Genomic DNA, 20,364 nt, shown 5'->3' with positions numbered 1-20,364 from the left:
TCCCTCCCACAATCCTACCTAGAGGTAACCAGCAATGGAGTGATGTTGGGTCAGCACGTCAAATCCTCAGCCCTTAGAGGAGATTTCCCAGACCGGGTTACGCTACTCACTCTTAGCTCCCCAATTTTGTCACGATGGTGGGTTGCCACCAGTCCTATACACAGGCCAAATACCTAGAGACTGAACCATAGGCACCAACTTTGGGGGGCAAGGCATTTTCTGCCACCCCAAAATTCACATAGAGGAACAGACTTTAATATATTGACACACACAAAGTAGCTATTGTTTATGCCAACTTTGCCCCCCAAAATTTATCTTAAGTTGGCGCCTCTGGACTGAACCCAGGCAGACTCGAATCCATGCCGTCCCACAGCCAGAGTTCAAAGCATGGCACCTTACACTTAGGCCATGGAGGAGGACTATATTTACTCCTTAACACTGCATTAAAGGCCTTTTATTCAACTCAAGCATTATTAGAGTACATGCCACTTTAAAAAAACATTCAAATAAGGAGATACAAAAATTACACATAATCAAAATATTACTGGGGTGTCAGGGGTGACTTTCCTGTAATCCATTGAACTTAGAAAGCCTCTCCAATGGCATAATACGATCATCGTTCTGTAATCAAGACGTCCAATATTCGATTACTGGTGGCGCGACTCCAGTTTCCAGCAAATACATTTCAATTAGCTTATTTGCACTAAAGTTTGTTTTATTTTTCGCTGTCTGGAAAAGGATATTATACAGAAGAAAGCCTTTAAGGATTCTATTAGTATACTGCGATTTCTTCTTGTCTGTTGGGATCATTTGGGAGGGGCATGTGCCCCCGTGCCCCTCTCGCTAAATCTGCCTAGCGCATGTGAAATTGTGATTAATTACATAATTTCTATGGTTAGAAACCTATAAAGATATAAAATCCTTCATCCCGTACTATTTGATACTGTTTTTTAAACTTCCGTCAGATTTGAACTGACTTCTGCTTTCATTGCATGGGAAATTGACTTATGTGTGTGTGTGATACACATTCATTGTGTGTCTGGCAACTATGAGCGTATGTCTATGTGTCTATGTGAGTCAAATCAAAGCGGTGGGATGTACCTACGTTTAAGAGACGAATTGATAACAGTAAAGATAATAATTGTGTGCCATTTTCTATTCAGCGTGAAAATTTGTTACTGCACACTTCTTCATGCTGGGTTGCATTTTTGCATAGGGCTGAAAAATTACAATGATGCAATTCGTCCTATAATATTCGATTGGATGTCACTTTCTTTTCAACTGCTTGTCCTAGAATGATTTTTCTAGCTTACAAAACATGAAAATCTGTAGATTAATATTTCGCTATTATATATTACACAATAGTATAATTATTCGTTGCCTGTTTATGATGAAAAAGCAGACAGGAAAAAGTTCGAGTGATAGAAGATTCCAATGTAAGACTAAGATCATATCGTACGTACCGGTAAGTAAAATTCGCTACTTATTGTGCTACACAGAAATAGGTTCAAATGTATTTACATATTCATTTCTTTTGTATGTAATTAATGCTCCTGTAATACTTTACTCCTCAATTTCGGTAATATGCACTTTCACACAATTAATAATAATTAGGTATATTAATACGAAGTCTAGTCTCCCTCCCCTCAACGCAAGAATAAATTGTAAATTCTATATCCAACATTGTAAGCTTATTAAAATGTGTAATATTCTTGTTTCGTGATAATTACAATTGCTAACCCAAATCCTAAGGTACCCCAAGAACATAGGCGTGCGCAGACCCTCTGATTAGGGGGGAGGGGGGCAAAAGCCTTGATTAAAGTTCAGTCGGGAAAGAAAATTCTCATTTTATCTCACTCTTAGTTTTATGGCATTGATGGGTGTATATGTGTGTGTGTACAACATATTATTTAAATACATTACATAATCAATTCATCCTCCCCACAACAAACCAAATGCAAAAATGATATAAATTGTCTTTGAAATGTGCGCGCTCCTTTTCCTCCAAACCAAACTGTTATAGCAGCAACTGTTTGAAGTACTTGGTTGTTGTTACTTGTCCCTCTGGTAATTCACAATGCATTACAGAAAAGATAGAAATTGCGAGCGAAGCGAACAAAAAAACTTTTCGATCCAAATTTATATAAATTGAAAACAGTATTGATTTAATAGCACGCAAAAAATTTCATGGGATGCCATGGCATTCTCTTTTAAAATTATTCTCATTCAGATCCTTCGGCGTAGAGGGACAACTCTCGCAGCCCCTAGCTACTACTGCTCTGAATTTGACAAGATGGTAAGGAAAGCAGATATTGCGAGCGAAGCGAGCAAGAAACTTTTTTCCCGAAATGAATTTGTATTTGTATAACATTTGAAGTAGAGTGGGCAATTGCCCCTCTGTGCCCCCTACAGGTGCTCCTGGCCGTCTGGAAAAAATAATGCAAGAAAGACGTGAAAACTAATTCCATCTTCAGTATCCTTTTGTCCTGCTATTCTTTGATTCTGCTAGTCTTGCATTCTTTTACTTCAATGTTTGCCCCCCTAGAATTGATTTCCGTCCAAAGTTGGGAGAAGGCAATGCCCCCCTGCTCCTTGTGGTTGCGCCACTGAACCTCCTTCCCCGTAGTTGCTTCGAACTTTCATCGGCTTGAAAATACTTCATTTTCTTTAAGAGTATAATATCGTTTAATAACAGCAATAAGATTCCTCTGGACTCAATTTCTAAGGGAAAGTATAATAATATAGGGGCATGGAACGTCTGGAGGGGGAGGCAAGGATTACCACCCCTCCCCCTTCGAAAACGAATGTCAACCTAAACGTATATATTTTACTTATTATTTGATTTCAAATCATAGTCATTTACATTAATTATTATGCGATAATTTCAAATTCAAGTGGTGTTTTGTGAGGGGGCAACACTATTATTCGGGGTAATATGCACCATGGAAAAATACCTTGCTTGTCCCTTTGTGGGAAAAAAATCTGCGAACGTCCGTGATTAGCGGGGCAACTGCAGTATCATGGAGTACCGAGCTTCGTCACGAGATTGCGGGCATATCGCTTTTTCTTAATGCACTTGACAGCCATTCCAATAGATGGCACTTGCTTTAAATTTTGAATGCGATCCCAAGTTTGTGACCTAAAATATTCTGAAGTACTTGAATAATTCGACACAACTCAATGTTTGTGAAAAAAACAATATTTAAGTACAATTGTACTTTTTATTTGCAGTTGCCTGCAATTTTAAGTCTTACCGATACCTGTGACAAGTCACGCAGTAAAAACACCAGTTTTCTCCCTTGCACCTGAACCAGAGTAAACGATGAAGTTTCCGTTGTAGAATTCTGGGAGAAACAATGCGACTAAAATGCACAAAAAAGCAAAATAGAGTTTGAAAACGAAAACATAAACTCCAATAAAAGCTGTAAAAAAATGCTGAAAATAGACCAATTGCGCAAAAATGCAACGTAAACTTAATGTTTTCTGGGTCTAACTGAAGGGAAACGCACCAATGTTATTTTTAGCAGTCCCTTTAGACTTCAATGCCCTCCTCCCTCTCAAATAAGACATTTTCAGACAGACTCTGCGCATATTAAAATCTGATTTTCACCATTGTGTACGGCGTTCTGAGAAAACCAATGCAATTATTCTCTGGTTTCCAGAGCTGTAATTGCGTGAACTATGGAGGGTCAAGCAAGAGATGACCCCAGCTGCCATGGCAAACTCGGGGGGGGGATAACATTTGCCCCAAGTAAGACGAAAGGAAGGGAGGGGGAATTCGTTGCAGGACACGAAATCTGTAGGCACAGCTCTTTGCTTTCGATTGGAATACTATGGACAATGTGATATTTTTCTACTCATTTACATTTTCAGTTTGATCATGTACGAAAATAGAGGTTTATATTTTTTCCAACTTCACAGAATGTAAGACTTTTTCGCAGTGTTTTTCTTCATTCTTTTCTTTTAATGTCTTGTGGCCCCTGAGGATTTGCTACAAGAATAGCTAAAATCATTTTTAAAAAAAACTCCCCTTCAAGCTCTTGAAAACAATTACTGCATTCTTCCGTACACTGTCGTCACGTCGCGCTAATAACAGCTCTGCACGAACAATTGTCATTTCTCAAGTGATCATTATGTAATTAGACGATGCACAGAGGAATTTGTAAGATGTAGTTTGCTGGGATTGGTGGAGAACAAATCTTTACGGACTGTAGAAAATATTATCGATGCACAACTTTTACGATTTCGGTAACTTTTTACGCCACAACTAATAAAGAATGCATGTGTTTTGGTATTTTTCTTGCACATTCTTTCACCCTTGTTTTTTCTCCCGTCGTCTTTTGTTATTTGTATGCGTGCACGAGGTTCGGTTGCGTGAAGCAGACTGACCACGTGATCGGGCTGTTAAATAAGCCACCGGTCTGGCTCGTGTGAGACAAACGTCCATGCACGAGAGTCACCTATCGGCAGCCACGCGAAACTTAAATTGCTTCGGTTTGCGTTCTTTTTTTTTTTTATTTCGCCCGGGAATAATAGTCTGTGCACTTTTATGTTCGCCAGTTGCTGCACTAAAAATGGCCGAAATGTTTTCTCAGCGACTTCCCATCTGGGTAATAAACGAGAGTGCTGATCGCTTCTTGCTCGTTGCACAGGAAGAGAAGCATCTAGTAGCCCAAGCGGTTGTTCAGTTTTCAGTTCATGCAGCAGGCGTCCAGTAGACTCTTGTTCTTTGCGATTTGTTTTACAAGATGTTTACATAAATGACGATAAATCTAGCTCCTGCACATTGCAACATGTCTAACATGTCGTGAATGGATAGGGAGGGGAAGGGGTGGAGGCAGAGTCTCACACATTCACAATCGCGACCGTGTGTGGATATAATGTAATCAGCACCGCGCTCCGGCCGTCTGTAATCCGCAAAGTTGCTCTTATGAACTACGAATGGCCAAATCCGGATAATTTTCTATCGGATATGTTAATATCCGCATATTCAGATTATTCTAAATGTCCGGATATCCAAAATATCTGGAATATCTAAATATTATCCGTAAATTTTATTGTTTATCCGTTTTACGGGTTCTACGCATATTTTTTAAATCTTGAACTTTTTTTTGCCTAAACAGATCTCTGCATTACTAAGTTCAGCATAAATGCAGAAAGTTTTCCGCCGTCACACAAAAGAAGATATATATATATATATATATATATATATATATATGTTATAGTTTAGAATATAACATTCTCAGTTTGATGTCCCGATCCTTTATGGGAATTCTATTTCCTTAATTTCAGGCACCATCTTTACCATTGATTGATTGAGTTGGTGTTTTAAGTCCACTTTATGCACAGTAAGGCTAATCGGGACTGGACCTACAGTTTATAGTGGGATCCGAACCACTGGTATCGAACCCGAGACCCCTTGATTACAAGGCGATGACGCTACCAGTGCGCAATCGGGTAGGGGCGGAACCATTTTTACCAGAATAGCTTACTGAACTTGAAAAAGTAAGTAGCGATCTAAATACACAGATTATCTGAATACTCGGATATCAGGAATAACAGTATTAGTCTGATATCCAGATTATCCGAATATCCATATTGTTTGGATATCCGTTGCATCCGAGACAGATATCAGATAATTTGAAAGCCGTTATCCGGATTTTGTGCCCATCCCTAAACGAAACAACTCTGCATTCCGAAGCTTACCACACTTTCCCAGCCTTCTTACACAGAAAATTATGTGTTGGGTGAAACACAGGTTGGAAGCATTTATTTGTGCAGATGCTCCTAATGAAGACACAAAATCAATTCATGCCTCCAGCCAAAGGAAGCGGGACACAGGAGGGAATTCTTGGGAACCAGAGATTCGTATCTTGCTTTCAGGCAGCGCCCTCTGAAAAATTGTATCCTTTCATAATTAGGGACCAAGTTGGGATAATTGTACCACAGGGATGAACACAAAATTATACATGTGATGTTCCACCGGAAAAGTGAAGATCGCTGTAAGGAGGCCACAGGATAGACTGAACAGATCCTTCGGTTAAAAGTGTTGCCATATGAAGGGAAATTTATGTATACATGTACGTACGTGTGTGTATCTGTATGCATGTATATGTTTACAGCATTACAAGACATGCTATGCCCCCAGATAAAAATTCTAGATCCGCCCATGGACCTGATCCCCCCCCCACCACCACCACCACCATACACACACACCCTTCAAAGAAATTCTGGGTGGATTCTGTCTTCTTGTCCTACGAATGATCATATCTCCTAGGTTCACGTAAAACTGTCTGATCAATGTAAGAGTTTTTGGAAGATATTCCTTGCACTCATAGAGAGGAAGGAATTTAAACATATACAGAAGTTTATGCTGGTGCAGGAAAAACTGTGTTAGGCGTAGGGTATTAGGTCTATAATTCTTATTCTTTGTAAATATCTAGCGAAAGAAATATAAAATAATGTATGAATACTGAGATAGTAATGAAAACAGAGTGAGATTCTATGGAAGAAAAGCATTAGAAATAAATTTATCTGCATTGCCAATATTTTATTGAAATAACACTAGAAATTCTCTGTGGCTTAGGCTAATTAAAAGGGGTAGATGTCTTTGTGAGTGTCCTTTCATCAATTTCACCGCATATTCGCGATTAAACCAAAGTGACAGAAAAAACAACGATAAATAACGAAAATCAAATCGAGACCGAGACAGCAGTGTCTTTCTTGTCTTGGTACTGGCCCTATTAGCCAAGCTACGAAAAGTGATCTTGTGCTACTTTGACACTCTCCACCAGGTGTCACTAGTTAACTTTTCCGAACACGCACAAACTACATATAGCAAATAGGAAGTTTACATTCCTTTTTCTTCGTGGCTGAACACTGTGACTCGCATGCTGATAGCCACAGACTGGAAAACCTGTGGGTGAACGAAGCATCTAAAAACGCATGAAAAGTTGCCCTGTCCATTATACCATGAGAAGCACACTGATAATTAGAGGTCTTCAAAACAGAGATTTTTTCTTTCTCCGTTGATTACAAACCTCCACCACTGTTAATACGAGCCCTGTCTCTCATCTTTCTTATGTTTCTCGCTTTGCTGTTCAGCACACTTATTTGCGCCGAAAACAGAACGAAGTAGGAGGTTTGCTAAGCTTCGGGGCTTTCTTCCATGATGATTTGTGGCCCTAATAACAACTGCAGATTCTTGGAAACTTTTACAAATGCATTTCGCTTTCTAGAAATTTGGTGTGACCACAGGCACATGTATGTGAACAGAAAAGAGCATTCACTCGCTCTCATAGAACAAAAGAACCAGTTCTTGATTGATTTGATTGATTGATTTGGTGTTTTAAGTCCACTTTATGCACAGTAAGGCTTATCGGGACTGAACCTACAGTTTAAAGTGGGATCCGAACCACTATGTGCCTCCACCGGGTATCGAACCCGGGACCCCTTGATTACAAGGCGGCGACGCAAGCATTGCGCCATCAGGGAGGCTCAGAATCTTGAATATTTGCGTCATAAGTCGGCTGTCATGCATCTAACGTAAAAATGTGCAAGAGTTCAAAATTCTGTTTCATATTTTGGTTGCTTTAAGTTATTTTCTAGTTGTGTGACTTAATCGCGACGATGTGGGGATGAAGTAATGGGTGATGGGACAAACTTATTTGGAACATATAATACTTCCAAAATGTCCCTTCACATCCATCCCCCTGCTCCTAACTAGGGATGGCCAAACGGATCCGGATCCGAAAAATCCGGATCCAAAAGTTACGGATCTGGATCCGGATCCGAAAATTCCGGATCCGGGTCCGAAAGTTTTGGATCTGGATCCGGATCCGAAAATCCGGATCCGCGTATCTCAATCCCATTCTAATATTACCACACCTTAAAAGCTTTATGATAATCGATTACAAAGAAATTTTTCATTAGTTAGTCCTACAAGAATTTTTTTTCAAGTGTTGTTCCTAAAATACTTTGCTACGCATCGGCTAACACACTCGTGCACAAAAATAATCTTACTTGTTTAACATAAAATGTCAGAGGTGATTTTGTAAATGCCATTGAAACGAATATGTATTCATTCGAATGTATTGGAAATGAAAACACACATAAATGTGAGACATTCCATTCTAGGATGAAACCTTTAACACATATAACAAGATAGAAATGTTATACAAAAATTATACAATTGTTCTACAGTTACAGTTTTGCAAATTAAAATAAAACATTACAATATATGCAGTGTTATATAATTACAAAGTGTAAGACTAACAAGGGAGGTTATCTAAGTGTCCTCCTACGATTACCATGAACTTGGCAGGTGTATAGTGGGGCCCAATGGAAGAAATACGTGTTTTTTTGTTTCAGCTAAAAAACGATTTTACGGTGCAAAACGCACTCAAATGTCAAGATGAGGACAAATTAAAGTGGGAGTCAAACCCCTGTGTCCCCCTCCGATTTCCATGAAACTTGGCAGGTGTGTGTATAAACGGGCCCAAATGAAGAAATACGTGTTTTTTTTCGGCTAAAAACTGTTTCAGGGGGCAACCACCCTCAAATGACAAGATGAGGACAAATTGAAGTGGGGATCTGACCCCTGTGTTCCCCTCCGATTTCCATGAAACGTGGCAGGTGTATAGAGGGGCCCAAAGGAAGAAATACGTGTTTTTTTTTGATTCAGCTAAAAACTGTGTTAGGGGGCAAAATCCCCTCGAATGTCAAGATGAGGACAAATTGAAGTAAGGATCTGACCCCTGCGTCCCCCTCCGATTTTCATGAAACTTCGCAGGTGTATAGAGGGGTCCAAGGGAAGAAATACGTGTTTTTTTTGTTTCGGCTAAAAAACTGTTTTAGGGGGCAAAACCCGCCTCAAATGTCAAGACGAGGACAAATTGACGTGGGGATCATCTGACCCCTATGTCCCCCTCCGATTTCCATGAAATTTGACAGGTGTATAGAGAGGCCCTATGCCCCCTGTTGCTTCCTATGCCATATTTACGTGGATTCGGGGTGAGATCCCCACTTCAATTTCCCCTCATCTTGACATTTGAGGGGGGGCTCTATACACTTGCCAAGTTTCATGGAAATCGGAGGGGGAGACTTAGACTTCCCTTGTAAGTGTATTAATTAATTACAAATCGCGCACGCGCACACACACACTATATATATATATATATATATATATATATATATATATATATATACGAGGCGCATCCAGAAAGTAAGTTTCCTTATTTTTTAAAAAAAAAACCAACACAGTTTCAGGAAACCATTTATTGGCAACAGGTACAGCAAAGGTTCAGCTATTTTTCATAGCAACAACCAGAATTGAGACACTTGTCGTATCGTGGTATCAACTTTTGGATCCCACTGTCCTAGAACTCTGCCGCCTGTGAATGGAACCAGCGTGTGACAGACGTCTTCAGCTCTTCGTCGTTGCCAAAACGCTCACCGGAGGACAGGAATTTCTTGAGGTGCAAGATAACGTGAAAATCGTTGGGAGCCAGATCAGGACTGTAAGGTGGATGATCAAACAACTCCTAGCCAAATTCCGTCAAAACAGCTGCTGTGCGCCGAGCCGTATGTGGACGAGCATTGTCATGGAGGAGCACAACACCTGCAGTAAGCATGCCACGCCTTTTGTTTTGAATGGCACGTCGCAATTTACTTAGTGTTTCACAGTAATGGTCAGCGTTCACCGTTTCACCTCTGGGGAGGAAGTCAATGAGCAAAATGCCCTTCCTGTCCCAAAACACGGTGCACATCACTTTCTGTACCGACAGCGTCTGTTTGAATTTCTTCTTGACCGGAGATCCACTATGACGCCAATGCATTGACTGCTGCTTGGTTTCCGGGGTAAAGTGCGAAATCCACGTCTCATCGCCCGTGACGATCCTGTCGAGGAAATCATCGCCGTCATCATGTTACCGTTGCAGGAATGTCAGTGCTGCTCCTGAACGTTTCATTTTGTGTTCGGGTGTCAGGTTTTTCGGCAACCACCTGGCACACAATTTTTTGAACAGAAGGCGCTGCGTGACAATCTCATGCAACACGGATCGCGATATCTGCAGAAAAAGGCTACTCAACTCCGTAATCGTGAAGCGACGGTTCTCTACGATGCGCTGCCGCACCAGCTCAACCAGATCATCAGTGATGAGGGACGGACGCCCACTACGCTCTTCATCATGGACACTTTGACGACCTTCCGAAAACTGCCGACACCAGCGACGCACCATCTGCTTACTCATAATGTTCGGCCCATAGACCTCACAGAGCTGACGATGAATGTCAATTGGCGCAATGCTTTGTGCATTCAGGATCTTTATCACCGACCGAACCTCGCATGCGGCGGGAGAAGGAATACGAGCTTCCACTTCGGACCACTGCTGCCTCGCTACTGGCGCCGGGCGGGATCTGTCCGCCTGGCATATGATTGATACGTCTTAGCTCTGCTGCGCATGCGCAATTTACACGGCTCATTATGTTTACTTTCACGGGGAAAAAATAGGGAAACTTACTTTCTGGATGCGCCTCGTATATATATATATATATATATATATATATATATATATATATATATATATATATATATATATATGTGTGTGTGTGTGTGTGTGTGTGTGTGGGGGGGGGGTGTATGTGTGTGTATTACATATATATGTATATTAGCAGGTAACAATATGTTATAAACACATTCTTACTTTCCAAACAAGCGCATGTGGAATGGCAAAACGATCTGAAAAACTTTAGGATCCGGATCCTGTCTATCTGTTTTTGCTTGCAAATCGAGCAACCAGATGGCGACGTTGTCGTTTGACGTGTAACGGAGGATAGGAATCAACGAACAGAAAAAAATACATAAGTTGAACATGAGTTTTCGCACATTTACGCTCCGAATAGCAAACGACGGATATATTTTTTTCTCTCGTTCTTTCATTTTTCTGAACGTGTCAGCCACGTTGTCACAAGAACGTCATCCGAATCATTATACTCTGCGAAACCAGTTTTCTCACGTCACAAGAGTAAATCGTAATGTAATTGGTTTAGTTTCAGTGCCCTGATATCCTGTTCCCTCCACCCTCCTCTGAACAGATGATCTCTCCACTTTCAGAAGCTGGGAGGTTTGATTGCCGATGGAGGTAGTGCAATTTGCACAGTACTTTGGATTTAACTTTAAAGAGGTCCAGACCCCGTTATCCTATCCGAAGTTGCATTTTGTGTATTGAAATCTAGCGTGAGTAAATATCGTCTTAAGAAATAGGAAAGTACCAAAGAAAAACTGGAATTTAAGTTCTTTCCATAAAGAACATGGTCGTCTACAGTCTGTCTCAGGGATCTGTGGAGCAACGCAGCATAACGGCAAAATCGAGTGGTCGGAGTAAAGGAGTGCGCGCTGCTGCAAACGGCTGGTAGCTGCAGTCGCGTTACCCCCGCCATGCACGTATATTGGTCGAACCCTCTCGAGTCACTACTTGCGCAGATGACTTGTTTTCGTTCCCTTGCTCCAGAAATTTCCGGGACAGAGTAAAGTTAATAATCCTCCAGAGAACAGAACGAATTGCAATACAAAGTTACCCATAATGACTTGTTAACGTTTAGACCGTTACACATGGACTTATGTTCTTTGTGTACTACTCCGAAATTCGTCAGCGACAAAGTAAAATAAGTGAACGTGAACCTACAAGGAAAAGAAATGAAAATAGTAATAGACAAATTGGCTGCTATCACATTAACCGCCGGTTGTACGCAGTCATACTGTTAGGGAAACGGTGTGTTTGCCCCTCCTCCCCCGAGAATTCTGTCCCTGTAATGCCGATATCGTGTTCTGAATCGTGAAATACCACTGATGACGTATACAGTCTCTGCACAGGCCCTGTATATAAGAAGGCATTGGCCTGTCTTCATTGCGGAAAAGCAGTGATGGCGTTACCATCTGCGCTTCCCCCCTCTGCACCGAGTTCAGCGCTTCACTTGCACAATGCGGTGATGACCTAAGACGCAAAAACTGAAAGAGGAAAGCTACTTACATAGAACTGAGAGGCGCAAAACCTCGCCTGTAGACATTTGAGGACAGCGTCTTCCGTGAGAGGTCCGCTGAGGTGAATGAGGTCTTCTAACTCCGCGCTGCCAACTGGTCGCATCGCCTCCTGCTTCTCTGGCAGGCGAGACTTGCTGTTCGTTTCTGCAATTACAATCACAATTAAAAAGAAGTACATATCTCACAACTTGAGTCAAATAAAGGAGGTTCCACTTTTACTAAGCTCTATGTTACCTATTAATAACTATAGTTCGGATGTCTGGACTCTAAGAGCTGCCTAAATAAGCAGGCAATATAAAAAGCATATTATAGACATTCATATTGCGAATAATAAAAAAAATCTAAAATTTAGAATCTCAGATCCTAAATGTAACAATTTCATAACATAACCACCCATAAATTCGTAATATATAGGTTGAAGATTGTATAATTTGTGCATCAAGAGAAAAAGCTGTATCATTTACTGTTGTTCACACGTCTTGCCACAACCAGACAGTACAGTTTCCCTTTTAAATGTACAACGTTTCCCCCTTTTTCGTGCACATTTCCCTTTATCTAAGAAAATAGACATCACGATCACAAAACTTATCAAATATTATTTTTATTAGCAGTAGTAGTGTATTTATTACTAATATTTCAACAGACTCAAAATGTTAGTAAATACTGAATAGATGAAAATCGGGGAACAATGAAGTTTGTTATTTATATTTATCATATTCTTTGTAATTTGTATTCCCTCTTTAGTGCAAGACAAACTCTGTCCCCCGTACTGAGAAAACAGTACATTTGCAGAAATTATTACTATATTGCAACAGTGAATATGTGAGAACAATGTAAAATGCTATTTTAAGGACATGTAAGCAAGGCTGGAAACAATTTTTATTGCTAATAATCCTAAAAGATCGAGAATGAGTGGGGCCCTAACCCCATAGCCCCTAAATGTGCCTTCATGGCACGGTGCTATATGCACGGGAAACTTTACCAATAATCATAAATGATAAATTTTGTCACCTTGAACTATTTAGACATATAAAACTGATGCTTTCATTAAGTTAATCTTCCTTTAACTAGTTTCAACTAGATATCATTTTGCGGTGTATGGCTGCGCTGCGTGTTTCTTAATAATAAGTTGTTTTCACGAATTACTCTCAGCGATGCGAAAAATCTGCGTAGTTTTAGAATGTCCAGTTGCAAAGAAAATTACATTTTAACTTAAAATTCCGGTGAAGATTTATGATTTCTGTTTTTTTTTTTTATCTCTCCAGAATATTTTGAACACCCCTCGTTTTTGGAACATTAGCTCCTTCGTTTTCTACGAAAACTGTATTTCATAATCACTTAAATCACTTACCAATTGGGGTGGAGTTGTGTAGTATCTGAGGGTGAACTGACGCAGTCTGATTGGCAGGTGCCACCGGCGCCTGGTTAGTTGCCGGGGTCACCGCAGGCTGCGTCACGTGCAATCTGTTCCTCAAGGTCACCAGCTCCGTACTCAGACTCCGAAGCCTCTGCTGTAGATGGACTGCCTCATTCGAAGAAGATGCATCTGAAAGAACAAGAGCAAATGTGTGTTCAGGAATAGTCAAATCGAAACTAAATATTACAAGCTAATACTCTTTTCTGAATTACAGAGAACCCTCTGGCGGATGAAATGCAAATTAACTGACAAATGAGCAATGTAATGTGTAACACCTGTAGATATTTTATCTCATATTCTAAGTGAATCGATGTTTTGCTAATATGCGGATGTAAATGTCATATACGTACATAGCATACTGGATTAGTTTGTCCTTTTTGTGCATGATCCAAAACAAGAAGACACATTACAGTATGCAATATAAAATATTCTTATTTATTACAGTAAGGAATCATGAGTCGATTCGCACTCATTCTAGTTTTACGTAAAACATAATAATAATAATAATATCGAATAACTTGTCGTTGCATTGTGCAGGTTTTAACAAGTGCTATGAAAGTTCATTATATGAAAGTGCAAGGGCAAAAATGCCGCCACATAGTATAATATCAAAATGTAGGGTTGCAACGAACACAGAATATCCACCTATTAAAAGTATTACCTATCACACATAATATAAAGTCAATATTAAAAAAAACTCCAAAATGTAAATTGATGGAAATTATCATTTATACTACATGGCCGATTAATCGTGAGACCTAACCAGAGCATATCATAGGCAGAGGACTGATCTTTTGTCTTCCATCCGTTTGGCGGCGCTGGTGTCTTTCTCATTAGCTTGTTCAAACGCAACTAACGCATCCTTGACAAGAAGCTGAATGAAAACCGATGTTAACAGATGTCGCTACTATTGTGAGGCTCCCTTCAGGTGTTACAAATTAAGATTCATATGCAATCATTAATGTACTTTATGTTAATCTTTGGTGGATTTGTTTGTTTACAGAGTTTTACTCTTTCCCACCATATTCTTTACTACATAAGTGTAACGAATACAATATAACTTATCGATATGACAATTCATTAGCTACATTTACTAACAAAATCGAAGTTCTCAGAAGAACTTTCTTCCACAATCTGCCAACACTGTGGAAATTTCCAGTCTACTTTGATGGAGGAGTGCAAATTAAGCTCTTGCTCTATCATTACTAGAAATTTTAAGTAGTTTACTTAGTGGTAAGCATATATTAATATTTACACAGAATTGCAATAAACACATTTTTTAAAATATAACTGCGTATTCAGGGAGTTGTATCAACAACTGTTTTATTATTTTTATCAAGCAAGGTTTTTTTCTGGCGCTACGTAACGAAATTTTTCTTTCATAACTGATACGATAAAATAAAACGTTCATGTAACGAAATAAATATGTATAAATATATGAATACATGGTCATGTATGAATAAAACTCTCTGATTTTCAGTATCTTCTACGATTAACTTTGCATCATTACAGGACAGAACTTATGAAAAGTTATTTCTTCTCAGAAACATATCAAAACCTGTAACAAGAAATTGTGGCCATTTTAGACACTTTTTCTAGCTATTTTGAATACTAATATCAATTAGCTCCATTTAACATAGTTCTATTTTCTCGTTTTCTCCAGTAATGAAATAGGCGCTTTACGAACGTTTGCTGATTACAAGAAAGAGTAGAGAGAGAGATGCCTAATTATAACAAGCTGTCGCAACATCATCCAGAACCACAAAATAGTTTCAAGTAGGTAAATAATTGTTCTCTATTGATTGGTACATATTTCTGGTCTGTTCTTTCTGTTTGTTTATTTTGATATTTTATGGTTTTGCATTTGTAATCATCATAGTATATACGAGGCTGGTTGCTATTGACAAGCAATGATATAATATTGACTTATAATATGTATATACACAATCACATATACCTAAGTAGTATAAATGACTTGCATTGCTTAAATGAAATTCTAGGACTTGTTAAATTAATTAAGAGGGTATGATATTTCAATTGTTCTATTTACTATACCATGCCCCAAAAACATGAATAGGTAAATTGTACCCCCTGTAAATCCAGCACCTTTGCTCCTGCACCATTGAATATAGGAGTATACAAGGTGGATAACATACGGTGAGTCACATAATTATTCGGACAGATAAGATTTCTGAATATTTACTGACGTATTCGTGATATAATACGATCATAAATGTTTAATATTTATTTAACAAACAAAACACAATATGAGCACACTGTTAATTATCTTCAATTATGTTTAATATAATATATTAGTAAAATATTTTCATTAAACAAAACAAACATTTTTTGTGGGTTAAACAAAATTATTCGGACACATGGAAGGAGAAACAGGAAAATACGCTTGAAAAGCAACGAACAGAAATGTCAGTATCTGGTAGGCATCCCTTTCATTTTTAACACCTCGGATAAACGATTTGGCATACTTTCTACCAATTTTCTGGTGTACACTGGCGATATGTTGGTCCATTCGTGTTGAAGTCTCTTCTTGAGGTCTGCCTTCGAGGTTATAGGTGTTTTCCTCACTTCTTTTTCCAACTTACACCAGAGGTGCTCAATGACATTCAAGTCTGGAGACTGCGGTGGAGGATGGAGCACTTTTGGGCAGTTAACCATTCTTTTACTACGCGGGAAGTGTGCTTCGGGTCATTATCTTGATAAAACATAAAGTTACAAAGAATGCCCATCATTTCAGCACTAGTCTTTAGACTTGACTTCAGAATGTCAAGGTAACGATACCTGCCCATTGTCTGTTCGATGAAAGCCAATTTACCAACGCCTTGGGCCGACATGCAGCCCCAAACCATTACGTGGCCACCCCCGTGCTTTACTGTTGCTTGCAAATTTTCCCCTCGGAGCTCCTCATTCGGTTTACGCCACACTGTTACCCTCCCATCTGACTCACAAATATTGAATTTACTCTCGTCAGTGAAAATTACCCGATTCCACCATGTCTGATCCTTTCCTAAGTGTTCCCTTGCGAACACCAGTCTTTTGTCCTGTTTGGCTTACTTACAAATGGCTTTCTCCTGGCTACACGGCCATGATAGTTTGCCCTTCTGAGCACTCTTCGTATAGTTTCAGGATGACTATGCTTTCCACACTCCTCAACTACCTCAGCACACGCCATTGGAGCATTCATCTTTGTTTTGTTTTTTTTTAATTTTCCTCACGATTAGTGTCTCTTCTCTGGGGGAAAAAATTCTTGGTCTCCCTGTATGACCGTGGGACTCGATCCTGTCTTCATCTTTAAATCGCTTAATAATATCTGCAACTGTACTTTTTTTCATTTTCAACACTGAGGCAATTGCACGGTAAGTTTTACCCTTAGCGTGGTGCCATATCACGAACTGACGTTATTCAAATGAACTTTCCTCTTCTCTTCGCCACATTTCTACATAGAAAATGTTCTTATATCACAACTTTGTTAAACAAAACGCGATCGTAATTGCTATAGAAACCTACAGGAAACCAGAGTAAATATATATGAACAGAGTCTGTACATACATCAATCAATCCGTAAATCGAAATTGTCACTGTATCGCAAACTTACGTTAACATTTACTATGTGTCCGAATAATTTTGTGACATTATTTTTGCAACGGTAGTGATTCATCCTTCGTTATATTGTTGCTGATGTTCTTTTTTTAACTTTTTATCGTCCAATTTAGTGCTAAACATGACATTTTTAAAACGAAAATAAACTTCAACGCTGTACACAGATTTCACTCCCTTCCCGCTCTTAAACGTTAGAAATTTACTGTGTGTCCGAATAATTATGTGACTCACTGTATGTAATATTTTTGAAGCATAATTCCACATTTGAAATCTAACATTTGAATATCAAATTACTTTCTGCCTGTTTTGATAAAATATTTTGTGCATATAGTGTGAATGTGCGTTCCAGGCAGGTCTCAAATGTAGGGAAACTACAATAAATATGCATTATACTTATGAAAGTCTTGTATGATATATTTCTTGCTACTGCTAAGAAATGTTCAAGTTTTGTTTATGTCTGTTTTGATGTTTGCGTTTTATGTCTGTGTTTAAGTATCCATATCTCGATTCCCTAAATTTAGATTGGATATCCGCATCTCGAATACCGAAATTTAGATCGGATATCTGGACATCGATTCTCAAAACTTATGTCGGATATCCAAATCTCAAATCCCGAAATTTAGATCGGATATCCAAATGTCAGTCAGATCCTGGTTCCAATATCCGATTTTCAAATCCTCGGTCCTATATCTGAATTTTGACTCCTAGATTCAAAAATCCAAATACTGGATTCTATATCAGAATGCCAAATCCTGGATTTGACATCCGAATCACAAATCCTGCGTTCTACGTACACCAGAATTTCGATTCCTGGATCCGATCTGTGAAACCCGAATCCGTATCTTCTTTCCGAATGCTGGATACGATATTCCATATACCGTATCCGACTGTTCAAAGTTTCGAATCCGTTCGCTCCTAAACGTTCCTATCGACGGACAACACCGAGCCGCCATTCGGTTAAAGAAATCACGACACGACTCGGTCAGCCTTGACTGCGGAGAGGAGGGGAGGGGAGGAGGATAATACATCATGAGAAATTAGAGAAGGAGAAAACCGGCGTTAAAGATAGCACACCATTCATAACTCCAATATCTCGTTTCCTCTTGGTCCTGACAGCAAAAAATAATTACCCCTGTGATCGACACCGGCTAAATTGCAAAACCTGTTTTCTTCTTGGTTGGCGATCGCGGTTTTGTGCCATGATCCATCGCTGCCTTCGAAAGCTGCAGAGGAAGAGGACGTGCCTGGCTGGCTTTTTACTAACAGAATAACCTAAAATCGTGGCGCTATACTGAACGCAACTCCTAGGTCTGCCCGATGGCGCAGTGGTGGCGTCATCGCCTTGTAATCAAGGGGTCCCGGGATCGATACCTGGTGGAAACACGTAGTGGTTCGGATCCCACTTTAAACTGTAGGTCCAGTCCGAATTAGCCTTACTGTGCGTAAAGTGGACTTAAAACGCCAAATCAATGAACGTATCTCCAACTGGCGTCTGAGCTTGACGACTATTTCTGGCCCTTTCTGTCACCCAATCGTCTTTGGGGGCATGGCTCGATGGGCGCCAACAAACTCAGTTGCGAAGTAAAAGCTGAAGGGGTCACATCGCTCTCCCGAAGCAACGTTGCCAAGCGTACTTCTGTTCTTGCCAGTTGTCTATTTGCTTGTTTGCGTGTGAAACTCCCTCATGTAGGACCACGTGTTCAGTTGTACCATCAACCCCCGCTGATTCCTGGTGCTGGCAATATCGTTGCCCGAGAACACTCTCTCGCGCCTTACAGTACGTTTGGCAACATGTGGTGTACCCAAGGCTCATTTGTTTCGTCCCGCGAACAACGTTCGGTACCTTGTGAGTCGAAAATGCCCGATCTCAGCCGAAGATAATTCAACTGATGGCTGATTCGCTTTTTCCCAGCCGCCAGTTGGAGTTGCGTTCAGTCAAGGAATATAGAGATTAGGTAAAGCCATCCGAAGATTGCCGATCTTGCACGAACGCGTGACGTCACCGGAGAAGCAGTGAGCTCGGCTGAAGCAGACGGCCCCTAGCATTTATATGGGAGATTCAGAGAGCGAAAGTATATTATTACTTTTAGGAGGGGGAAAATAATAATTGTCATCCTCCAAGATGGTATTGAGGCATCCTTTTAATGATTAGTAACATAATTGAAAACGCGCTACTTTTAGAAGGGGGCAAAGTACATGTGAAAAAATGTATTTTGAAAATCCATATTCCTGAAACTTTCTGACCGATGCGCTACAAAGAAAGTTGCGTGTTCTCTTTTAGAATTTCGTCATTTTACAAATCGTAATATAATTTTAACAAAAACGTGGCATGCTAAAGAAGAATTAAAGAGTTTAAAAAAATAATTGATTAATAGACTTAGTTTATTTTACTTCGCTTATCTGTCACATATGGCTAATCGCAAAGATGAGGATGCGTGATGATATGATGAAATTGAAGAAAGGAAAGTAGACCCATGCCCAGGCGGGGATTCGAACCTGGAGGCCCTTGGCATCGTAAAGCGTTGTGCTAACCACTTCGCCACGGAGGTCAGCATTACAAGGAAATAAACAGAAATTGGCATCTATGTTTTAATATGCGAGAAACATTTGCGAGGAGGTTATTGAAGTAACAAATAATTATTACAACACGTTGTGATGAAAATTATTAATATATCTGAAATATCGAGAGTCGACCTTGCAGTCTCTAAATGCACTTCTAGGGTTACGCAAAACCTTTACTCAAAATTGCTAGTGTAAATTTATAAGCTATTAAAATTTAAAACTTATTCCTGTTCGAAAAGAGAAACTGCCAAGTCAAATTAATATTTCGTAGAAATACATATATTTGTCTTTCATGAGGCCAAGAGAGTATTTGGAGGGGACGCTGGCTTGGGAAGGCTATAGCCCCGGATCTCGATCTGCAAAGGGGCTTCCAGTGGGAAAACATTGCTATGAAATAGTCCAGAAGAAGGGGCGAAATGATTTTTTTTTTAAATGGCTCAAGAATACAAATATAAGTGGATATTTGACAAGCTTAGTCTAAAACTTACAACTGAAGTCGTACGTGTGTGTGTGGGAGGGGGGGTGGCTACGTGAGGTAACACAGTGGAATATGATTCACAATACTAAAATTAAAATAAATATGTGGGAACAATAGAAATCAAAATATGTTGTAGCTAGTGACGGCGCAATAGAAAAGATGGAGGGGTAAATCATATTTTCCAGGGGCAATCATTTTTATTATTCCGTTACATACGACACAAAAATGCACATTTTGGCTAAAAGAGCA

The 20,364-nt window shown here is 39.6% G+C and overlaps 1 protein-coding gene across 4 annotated transcripts in view; it reads right to left on the bottom strand.

Annotated features, from left to right (window-relative positions):
* Positions 1-20,364, bottom strand: part of dachs (unconventional myosin-IXb-like dachs) — a 349,926-nt gene that overhangs the window by 35,957 nt on the left and 293,605 nt on the right. For all 4 annotated transcript variants that reach the window (XM_083136514.1, XM_083136515.1, XM_083136517.1 and 1 more), the window contains 2 exons: positions 13,392-13,586; positions 12,030-12,184 (listed from right to left, as the gene is read on the bottom strand). In XM_083136514.1, coding sequence (XP_082992640.1) covers positions 12,030-12,184; positions 13,392-13,586 — 350 coding nt within the window. The remainder of the gene's footprint in view (positions 1-12,029; positions 12,185-13,391; positions 13,587-20,364) is intronic.

This window comes from Lepisma saccharinum, chromosome 15 (genome assembly GCF_977018435.1).
Source record: "Lepisma saccharinum chromosome 15, izLepSacc3.1, whole genome shotgun sequence".
In the NCBI taxonomy this organism is placed as follows: Eukaryota; Metazoa; Arthropoda; class Insecta; order Zygentoma; family Lepismatidae; genus Lepisma; species Lepisma saccharinum.
This window is presented reverse-complemented; position numbering and strand designations above follow the sequence as displayed.